The sequence below is a fragment of the Cotesia typhae genome, unplaced genomic scaffold, assembly GCF_013202065.1.
Source record: "Cotesia typhae breed Kobodo isofemale line unplaced genomic scaffold, CoteBio_Ctyphae scaffold_91, whole genome shotgun sequence".
Classification (NCBI taxonomy): domain Eukaryota; kingdom Metazoa; phylum Arthropoda; class Insecta; order Hymenoptera; family Braconidae; genus Cotesia; species Cotesia typhae.
The window spans coordinates 2164523-2175799 of record NW_027423781.1 but is presented as its reverse complement, the minus strand read 5'-3'; the positions used below and the strand labels follow the sequence as shown (position 1 = coordinate 2175799).

The following is an 11277-nucleotide window of genomic DNA, read 5'->3' as shown; positions in this document are numbered from 1 at the left end:
AAATGTTTATAAAATTTACTGAGGCAATTTATTTATAAATAAATAATTTTTTTAATAATAATTAATTATTAGCCTTAAAAAAAAAAAAAAAAAAAAGTTATGGAAATAAAAGATTAAAACTTTTTAAGCTTGTATTGTTTTATTTTTAATTTTAATTTTAATTTTATTTTATTTTTAATACGGTTTGTCTAAAATGATAAGTAAGAAAAACCCGCGATTTTATAACTATAAAATATTAATTAGAGTGTTTAAAATTAACACTTCTATTTTTACAATTTATAATAAAAATTATCTACTATTCTAATTAACGATAAATATAACATTTTTGTAAATTATAAATGTTTATAATAATAGAAACAAAAAAATTTCTTTAATACAATAATTTGGAGACTTATTTCTGTGAAAATTAAACAATTGTAGGGCCATCAAATTATTTCGAATGTATAAATTGTTTGTATAAAAATAAAAAAATATATTATACTATTATATTAACAAAAATTTTTTAATATGTCTCCAAGATAACGCAATCTATTTTCTTCATCACTTGATTTATTGTTTGTGAAAATAATATTGTTCTGAAAAAAAAATTAATGATGAGAAATTTTTATTTATTTTTAAAAGTAATTGAGAAAAATAGTAGGTTACCCTGGCGTTATGTACAGTAAAAAAATGGTTTTGTAATATTAATCTTAATATGATAAATTAACAACAAAAATTGGTTTTCTTCTTCGACAAAATATGGCTAAATTATTTAATTAGTTTTTTTAATTCATTTACATTTTACAAAGGTCTAGAAATGAGGCACAATTATTTTAATCTGTAAAATGATGATGATGATGTATTTATTAATTTAATGTCTAATTAACTGAAAAAAAAAAAGCTGCAATTTAATATTATTAATGGCAATTACATTTCAAGAATAATCATACCACATGAAAATCGATAGATATAAAGTATTTTGTCCATAAAAAGTTACGCCACGGATTTTAGAACAAGTCTCGTAAAATTGAGACTGTTTAAATTACCACTTGACTTTTTTTTTTGTGACTGTTACCAAGAAAATTTAGCTTAGAATAAATAAAAGATACTGAAATTAGCAGATTGACAATTCTTGTAATTTTATAATTTTTTTAATATTTATAGATGTGAAATTTTTTTCATTGTAATTTAATTTTTATAAAAATCTAAAAAAATTTTATATGTCTATTAAATTCAGTATCAGAAATATAATTTAATATAATTACTCGAATATTAATTTGGATAAAATAAGTCCAAAAAATTTTTAGTTTGAAGAAAAATTTTTTTGCATTTCTGCACGTTTCATACAAAAATACGTCGGTTTCCAAAAAAATTTTTTTTTATACGCCCTATGGCATCTGTAACGCGATAAGGTAAAAGACTCAATTATTGATACTTGGAATTTAATTTTAATTAAAAAAATCAAATCAACTCTAATAAATTAATAAATGTAATTTTTGAGTTATACATTTTAAGATAATTGGTTTTTTGAGAACATTTAATTTTTTGATTAGAATAAAATTGCAAATGTCAAACAACTAGGCCAGTGTCAATAACTGGGTCTTTTACCTTCCATCTCACTTAAAAATTGTTAACTTGATATTATCAAATTTAATAAGCTATTTATAAAATATTCGAATCTATCAAATCATAAAAATTTTTTACAAGCCAAACAAATACAACCCCATTTCTAGACTATGATATTTTTGAAAAATGATTTACTATGAAATTACTATAACTCAAAAATCAAATTGGCACTTTCGTCACTACTACAAAACTGTATGAAATTTTGCGTGTCATTTTTTTATAATATATAAAAAAAAAAAAAAAATTTTACAAATAAATTATTTTACTCAGCGATTCAATCACCGATTATTCAATTAATTTTTAGCAAGTAAAATGATCAATATTTTACTGACTATTGGCTTCTAAGTCCATATCAGACCAAACTGCTTCTGTTTCACTTTCTTCAATAGTTTCATCATTATCAGAGTCAGGTAGACCGTCTCCGACGTCATAAGTTGTATCAGCATGTTCTTCACCCACATTCATATAATATGGCGTTTCAAATTTAGTGGCTGTACTGTCTAAGCGATGCATACCTTCCAGTGCTCTTCTGTTGCTAGGATCAAGACTGAAAAAATAATTTACGTGCAATAAATTATGGCAAAAAAATTGACATTTAGAAATTAAAAAAATTAAATTTTTTTCAAATCAATATTGTCAATTTTTTTTTTTTTGAATGTTTATTGGATTTATTTATTTAAATAAATAAATAAAATTCATAGTTTAATTTTACTGAGTACTTTTTTTTTTTAAGTTAAAAATTTCTAAAGAAAAAGTTTTTCAGTTATTAAAAAAATATAAATATTTTAGTAAAATGATAATTTAAAATTTCCAAGTTTACTTATAAGACATTCAATACCAAATTTAAATTATATGATAAATAATTGAAAATGTAATACGAACCTTAAAGCAATTGCATAGTGATCTAAAGCTTTTCTTCATTGTGAATTCTCGCACAGAGATCGCCTAACATTTGATGTAATTTACAATTCGATTGAATTTCAACTTGTTTCTCAAGTAAATCAATAGCAGATTCTAAATTCATTTCCTGTTCATATATTTCAGCCAAATAATAAACAGCTGGTAAATATGATTCATCTTGGGCTAAAGCTTTGTCTAAAAGATTTTTAGCCTTTCCCACTGAGACTGGATCTTTCATCAGAACCGAAGCATATAGCTAGAATATTAAATATCTCCATTATTATAAAAATGACTTATTTTAAAAAATAAGGAATGTAAATTTGGATTTAAAAAAATTTTTTTACTTACAGACAAAACTCTTGAGTATGACCTAGTTGTTTGCAAGCACTGCTTGCAATATTCAACGCTTCCGTAAACGATGCATCCTAATATAACAATCGACACACCTTTGTGGGCTCATATCGATATGGTTTAATTTGAATAGCTGCTCTGAATTGATGTAAAGCGTCCTGATATTTTTTTTTTGTTCAATTAGAATATTACCGCGTAAAATAATGGCTTCTACATTAATGGGATTGAGGTTGATAGCTTGAGCAGCCAAAGTGTTTGCTCTGTTGAGTTTTCTGGCTGCGTACAGAGTATAAGCCATTGCGACGTAAACTTCAGCTGAACATTCACTGTTTACCGTCAGAGTCGGTATTAATTTTTCTAAATCTTTGGTGTGTTGTCCTTTGTACAGTACAGCTGCATACAGATCCAATCTGTAAGTAGATATAATGAAAAATTTAATTTTTATGTAAATTATTTTATCCAGCTTACCCTTTGATAGTATCTGGTTCTATGGCTCTCGCTCGTCTCAAACACACTAACGCATTTTTATCATCTCCGGCACCATAATAACACTCGCCCATAGTTAGTAATAAATTAAAATTATCACGAAGGTAGTTTACATTGTCTAATATTTTAAAGGTTGAAACTGCGTGACTGTATTCCCGATTATGCATATGGGCGTGTGCTTTTATCCAAGTATTTAACCAGTCTAAATTCGGCGTGATAGAAGTTGATCCAACAATTAGAGAGTTTACTTCAATTCCTTTAACTCCTAGTGAAAGAAGACCTTCTGCAGCTTCTAAAGCTAATGGACACTCTCGTAAAACTTCTTTGTAAGTTGTAATTGCTGACCGCTCCATTCCTTGATCGTGAAATATTTTTGCTAATGCCATATTTATCTGTTAGATAAAAAAGATAAAATTTATTTTAAGAAATTCTGGTTTTTAATTTTTGAAAATTATTTATTATTATTTTTTTTTTTTTTTTTTTTTTCGAAAGTAAAAAAATTTTTGACAAAAGATATTTATTAATTTTTAATAAAGATATTTTTTATTTTTTAATTTTTTTAACAAAAAAATTTGCTCTAAAAATAATTTTTAAAAATTGAATTTTTTTAATTTCTAAATGTTAATTTTTTTTTGCCATAATTTATTTGTAAAAAAATTCTAAAAATTATTAAATATCTGCTAAATTTATTTTCATGAAAAAATTGACATTTAAAAATTTTTAAAAATTAAAAATTCAATTTTTTAGGAATTAATTTTTTTGTTAAATAAAATTTAAAAATTCACTAATTACTGCTAACTTTAATGTTTTAAAATTCCACTTTTTTTCAAAGTCAATTTTTTAATAATTTTTTTTTTTTTGCTATAATTTATTTATTAAAAAAAAAATTAAAACAAAAATTTAATATTAGACCGGTTACTATTTTAATTAATAACTAAAATATTTTCTGTATATTTATGAAATTATTAATAAATTTTGTACCTTTGCTGTTCGTTGTTTTCCAGGTATACTTTGCAAAATTTGCAAAGCTTCCAGTTGGTTTTTCAACTTCATTAAACAAACATAAATTTGATATTTTATGTCAATATCTGACAGAAGATCTTTGTAACTTTCTTGATTATTTGATTTTGATGTGCTCTTTGATTTTAATAAAAACTTTCGGAATTGTATGGATTTTTATATAATGATTCGGCTTTACGATACTCTCCAAGGTGAAAATGCGAATCAGCACAATGTACGTAAATAAGAAATTTGGCAGTTGGTGGCAAGAGATCACCATTATGATCACTCAATGACAAAACTAAATTAGCCTGTCAAAAAAAGTTGAGTAAATATTAGCAAATGTTTTCTTTAATTAATTTTATTATAATATTATAAAAATTATAACTTACCAAAGAAATTACATTCGAGTACAACTGCTGATCGTAAAGTAATTTAATTTGATCGTAAAGATTAGACATACTTGCGGAGCACAATATTTATTTTTCGCAAATCAAATTGATAATTAAATTCAAGCAACAAAATATCAGTTCAAAATTTTTAAAACAAATATTTTATTTTTAGTCACAATTTTTTAATAATTAAATATAAACTAACAATAAAATATAAACAATTTTTCAAAATTAAATTACAATTTTAAATACTCTTTAAACATTTTAGTGACAATAAACATTTATCGTCTTTTGGCAATGTTTAATTAATTAAAACACATCAACAATGTAATTATTAAAAATTTACTTTTATTAATTACTTGAGTTTTATATTTTTATTCACTACGATATCATTTTCCAGAAAATATCTCAACTCCAAGAAAACATCAATTATAAATAATAATATAGCAGACGCTAGATGGCGCCATTTTTGAATTTTGGCGCATATTTGAATTTTAAAAATTTATACTTTTTATTTTTATTAAAATTTCAATTAAAATTAAAATTTTTAATGAAAAAAAAAAAAAAAATTAAAAGAAAAATTTCGCTTGTAGAAATTTTGAAAAATTATACGTGAAATTTTCTTAAAGTATTTTTTTATATGTGATTTAATTATAATTAATTCAATTACTATTTTGTTTTTTTTTTTTTTTTTTTTTTTAATTAAAATGCTGAATTTATTAACAAACTTTACATTTATTTCTTACTGAATATTTACATTGATAACTTTAAAAACTTAACTTTACAAATAATGGAATATACTTATACATATAGCATATAAAATGGATTTTAAAAGCTTTCAATTTTTTATTATTTTTAAAAATAGATTTTTGGTATTTATTGTATTTATTATACATTTTAAATCAAGTTTGATGTATCAACTGATAGCGTAACTGATAATAACTCAACATCAAAAGTGAATGTCAATTTTACTTTCCTTTTTAGTTAGGCAGTTATAAAAAATTTTACAATTAAAAAGTTATAAGAGATATTTTACCTTTTTTTTTTTTTTTTCGATATAAAAAATATTTTTCAACGAAATTTGTTATTTTTATATTTTAATGTCAACAGTCATGAAACGCGTATTACATTTTTTTGATTTAAAAATTTTGTATAGGAACACGATAGTTTACTATTATTATTTTTTATCAGTATAAAATAACTCGTATAAAGTGTATAAAAAATTTATATCGCTCACGCAGCTTAAATATATCTTTAGACTTATATTACACTTAGAAAAAAAATTTATTTTAAAAAAATCGACAATGTTGTAGTGAGAAATTAATTTATTGATTTTAATAATTTTATTTCTTAGCTGAAAAATTTTTTTCACAGTAACTTTCCTCTTAAAAATATATTTTTGATTTAAAAAAAAAAAAAAATGAATACAAAGTTATTTTTTTCCAAACCTCGAAAATTTTTTTGGCAAATATTTACAAGTAGGGTCTTAATTTTAATTTTTTGAATGAAATTTCTGTTTAATTTTATTGATATATTTTTTTGAAAAATATATTAAAAATGAACAATTTGAAAAAAATTGATTATCACAATTTTGAAAATTTTCAAAAAATTTATAAATGTTTTAGGAAATTGTGATATTCAACTTTTTTTTTTTTTTTTTTTGTATTTTTGAAAAAATATATCAAAAAAAAGATAAAATAGAAATTTTATCCAAAAACATAAAAGCCAAAATTTTTTCCAACTTTTGAAGTAAAAAAAAGAAATTTTGAAAATTTTGTTGACTCGACTTGTAAATAATTATCCTTCAATTTCTTCAACAAGAAAGTTGTGAGAAAAATGATTATTTCTTCAGCTAAGAAATAAAAAAAAAAATAATTAAAAATTTCATTAAATTAATTTTTTACCATAAACTCCTAATTTTTTTTTAAAATAAATTTTTCTCTTAATGTAGCATTATTAAAATACATAATAAAAATATAAAACGATCTTTTATACTCTTTTCGGTTTCGAAACAATAGCATATTCACTGTCATTATAAACTCTATGTTTCGGCTCTGGCTGGGTGGTCTTTTTCTAATAACACCATACCCTCGATTGCTGTTATCGACAAAAATATCTTCAACAATATCATAATCATCCCAAGAAGAAATAGACTTTTCCAAAGAAATGGCATTACTATTATAGCACGACAAAGAATTTTCCAAACTATTCGACGCGCCAATAGGAGTTTTATAACCGGAGTTACTATTTCCTTTATACAACGACCCAATGTGTTGAAGTTTGTCATAATCAGCAGGAGAGTCTAAATTATAATTAAACGCTGATATTGATGGATTTGTTGAGCTGGTATTTTCAGTAATTATTGTTTCATATTGAATATGATCATCGTTGTCTTGATCATTTAAATTTTCACCATCAACTCCCGCATCTTGATCACCTTCATTATTATTTTTATTATTATTATAATGATTGTCACTATTACCTTGATCTTCCTTGGAATTTTTCTTCCTCATATGAAGATTTTTCATAGCCGAGTTAATTTGTTCAGAAGTCAACTCAGAATAATTGGAATCTCTGTTTTCATTGTGAGGTATTACGTCAATTCCGTGAGTCTTCCATGCGTTGTTTCTAACTTCAACGAGGTCGTAAGAATTTGTTTCATCAGTTTTTAATTCTAATTGAGCGTAAGTTGCATCAAACTTTGACGTCAAGCAGTAATTTGATTTTTTATACTTAACAGAATCAGAAGTATTTTGAAATTCAGTGTCAAGCTTGTCATTTGTTAAATTAGCATCGATATATTTTCTAGGAGGTTTAGTAGGCTTGGGTTTTATCACCGGTTGAGGTCTAATCGATGACACGGAATTTCCACTGGAAGTTGAAAGATATGAATAAAATATTAAAGGCTTTTGGGAATTCTGTGACAGTGAAATGTCGTCTTCGATATTTACTGAGCTAAAATTCGAAGACAGAGGCAGTGGAGATCTGGAACCAGCTTCCATTGTCAAAGCAGCATGGTATTGCGCGTCATTACAATCTATTCCCAGTGACAAAGATCCTTGTTCTATTTCGTTATTTTTCAACAATTTTTTCATACACTTCATTCGAGAAGATATACACCTGAAAATCTCTTTGCTGGTTACTGTGCTCTAATTTAAAAGATCCCTCACCGGATACACATTTTCTCCCGGCTTCAAACGTGAATTTTCCATCTCTGTAGCCGTATTTTCTAATATACCTATATGGCCACGTAAATAAAACTATTTCGTTGTCAATAAGCTTCAAATCCATTGCAGAAATTACAAGAGTGTAATTTTTAGGATCTAAGCGACATCGCTTCGATGCTTCTGTTTCAACAAGCTTCACTGAAAATACTCCTTCATTACTAGCACAATACAAATCATTTTCCTCTTCAATTATTTGATTTGAAGTGTCGTCCTTGAACGCTACTTTTGGAACGCTGCTATCCAGTCGCATGTGTCAGTTTCAGTGAAACAACCGAAATGATAATCATTTGTTTTGGTTATTACCTATTTTTAAATAAATAAATATATTTTTATAAATTATTATAATTGTTTAGAAATGCAGTCCACTTTTTTTTGACAATAAAATATCAAAAAAGAGACATTGTTGACAACTGTCAATTTTTTTATTTAAAAAAAAAAAAAAAATGCTTCTAAAAAATGTCAACTTCGGTGTCATATTTTTAATATTATTATTTTTATTTTTACTATCACTATTTTTTTCCAAGTCATTTAATTCAAAGACTGATTTATATCAATCAGTTAAAAAATACAAAAATTGATTTTTTAATTAGTTTAAAAGCTTTTACAGCTGAAGAAAATTTCTTAATAATTTTTTTAGTTCAAAATTGAAATTTTTAAATTATTTTTTTTTTTGAATCAATTTTACCAAAAAAAAAATATGTGACAGTTGAAAAAAATTTTTAATGATACTGAGGTTAGCTGAAAATTTTCAATTTTTCAAATTCTTATAACAAATTAATTACAATAAAAAGAATGCATTTAAAATTTTTTTCATAATAATTTAATTGCTATAAAATTATTAAAAAATTCTAATGTCAAATTCAGTGTCATAATTTAGATCAATATATTATGGACAACACTTCCAAATAATTACTATGACATTAAAGTTATCTGTCACTCTTATAACTTTTTTAATAAATAAATTTGCTCCAAAAAAATTGCATTTTTAATTTTCTAAATGTCAATTTTTTTTTGCCATAATTTATTAGTTAAAAAAATTTTTAAATAAATTATTTTCTGCTAAATTAATTCTCATGCAATTGATTTAATTTTAAATAAATACTTACTTCAAAACTTTAGCTTGACTGCTCAAACCAATTTTAATGCAAGCCTCCAGGGTAATAATTCTAGGTGAATTTTGTTTATTAAGAAAATCTTCTTTGGAGTCCCATATTTCTAACCTCGCTATCCCGGATTTGCTTGCTTTGAACAGTTGACAGTATCGTTTGTGCCATGCTTTCTAAAAAGAATAAAAATTAACAAACATTATTATTAATTTAATTAAAAATAATTAAAATTTGACATTTAAAATCAAACCTTAAGTTGACTAAGAACGCCTTGGAGGAGGAAAAAGTAATAGTCCTTGTTTTACAGGCTCTTCGAATTCCATGGCTACACTCTAATTCATTTATTAACACTTGTTAGACGATATTTGACCAACATTTACTTTTCAAAAACTGTTGACAGAAAATAAAACAGAAAATAACAACATCAATTCTTTAATATTAAAGTGCAGATAATGTTAAAAAAAAATCACACGGCTGCAATTCACTGATGAATCTCTCAACTTTTTCTAAAACAAACTGTACATTCATATATTTAATACACTGATTAATTTAAAATTTAAAATAAAAAATAAATTGTTTGGGTTAACCACAATTTTATTATATTCACTTACTTTTAATCTTATTTTTAGAAAACACAATGACAACAATAACAACAACAGTCAATTAAAACTAAAGTGTAATTTGACGCGTGTGTGCCTACGCTGTATTTGTTTTAGAACAAAATTACTTATCTACTGAGCAAAAGCTTATCTGTAGAAATTTCGTTGTAAATTTTTTGTCCTTGTTGTCAGGCTAGAGTCAAGATAATCTGAAAAAGAAAAAGAGAGTGGCAGTCTTTTTGAACAGATCTGATTGTGTAAATGTATATTACACTTCAAGAATGTACGATTAGTCATAACATTTAACTATCGGCGAAACATAGGTCGTACAGCTTTTATTTTAATGACATTTAAGTTAACAATTATAAGAAAATTTTTTAATTTTATTTAACAAAAAATTATTTTAAAAATAATAAAAAATTGGATTTTTAATTTTAAATGTCAATTTTTTTGACATAATTTATTTATTAAAAAAATTATTAAATTTATTTTAAGGTTATTAGTTTTATTGAGATGACATCAAAGTTAGTTGTCACTTGACAATTTTTTAATTTTTTTAACAAATAAATTTCTTCCAAAAATTGCATTTGTAGTTTTTTTAAATTTCTAAATGTCAAATTTTTTTTTTTTTTTTTTTTTTTTGGTATAATTTACTTGTTACAAAATTCTTAAAATTATCAACTATCTGCTAAGTTGATTTTCATTTTATTGATATATAAAAAACTTCTAAGTTTTATGATAATAACAGTATTTTATATAATTAGAAATTTGAATTGCGCGCCTTAATTTCGACCAATAAGAAATCAGCTCCCATTTTTTTGCGAGTTTCGAATATTGACTAACTTCACACTTTCATGTATTTTTATTGTAAGGATAAAAATTTTTTAGATATTTATAGCAATTAAATTATTATTTAAAAAATTAAATTAAAAAGTTTCACAGGTAAGAATTAATAAAAATTGCAAGTGAAAAATTTTTAGAAGCATTTTTTATAGTAATTATTTATTAAAAAATTTTTTAAATTAACAGCTGACTGTTAACTTCAGTATTATATTAAATAATTGTTAATTTTTTAATATAATACAATTTTTAAAATAATCCGTACAGTATTGTTTAAATAATTATACTAAAATCAGCTGACATCCGACAATTTTTAAAATTTTTATTATAAATTCATTATTAAAAAGAATATTTATAAAAATTTGCAGGTAACTTTTTTTAAATCTCTATATGTGGAATATTTTAATTAAATTTTTTTTATAATAATTTAATTGTACAAAACTAAAAATTTTACAGGTGTCTGTTTACCGCGCAGAAATTGATTATGCAATTATCAAGACTCTATGAAAGAAAAAGGTAAATTCTAAAACAGTGACAAGAATATATCCGAAATTTTACTCAGAATATTCTCTTCAATACGAACTACGAACGTATCCATAGATCCAGGGTAAATTAAAAATGTTTAGAGCCAATTTTCATTTCAGTGTCTCCCTATAGTAAATACAAAGGCAAATAAAACAGCAAAGGCAAATTTTATCAGTTTTGACAGATGAAAATTAAGCTGTTACACAACAAACTATTTTGAAACAAAAGTGACAGTTCATTGTCAAAT

The 11277-nt window shown here is 23.9% G+C and overlaps 2 protein-coding genes across 2 annotated transcripts; both read right to left on the bottom strand.

Moving 5' to 3' along the window:
- Positions 1 to 1929: 1929 nt before the first annotated feature.
- Apc7 (anaphase-promoting complex subunit 7) lies at positions 1930 to 5276 on the bottom strand. Its single transcript, XM_074258639.1, is given in 11 exon segments — positions 1930 to 2152; positions 2488 to 2515; positions 2518 to 2777; positions 2863 to 2917; positions 2920 to 2951; positions 2953 to 3026; positions 3029 to 3266; positions 3325 to 3734; positions 4324 to 4520; positions 4523 to 4652; positions 4734 to 5276. Coding segments are annotated over 11 exon segments (1716 nt in total). The 5' UTR covers positions 4803 to 5276.
- A 1190-nt stretch (positions 5277 to 6466) lies between these two features.
- Dok (docking protein homolog) lies at positions 6467 to 9671 on the bottom strand. The gene is given in 7 exon segments (XM_074258377.1): positions 6467 to 6799; positions 6802 to 7864; positions 7866 to 8185; positions 8188 to 8263; positions 9063 to 9239; positions 9317 to 9340; positions 9342 to 9671. Coding segments are annotated over 7 exon segments (1785 nt in total). The 5' UTR covers positions 9390 to 9671; the 3' UTR covers positions 6467 to 6722.
- Between the last annotated feature and the right edge of the window lie 1606 nt (positions 9672 to 11277).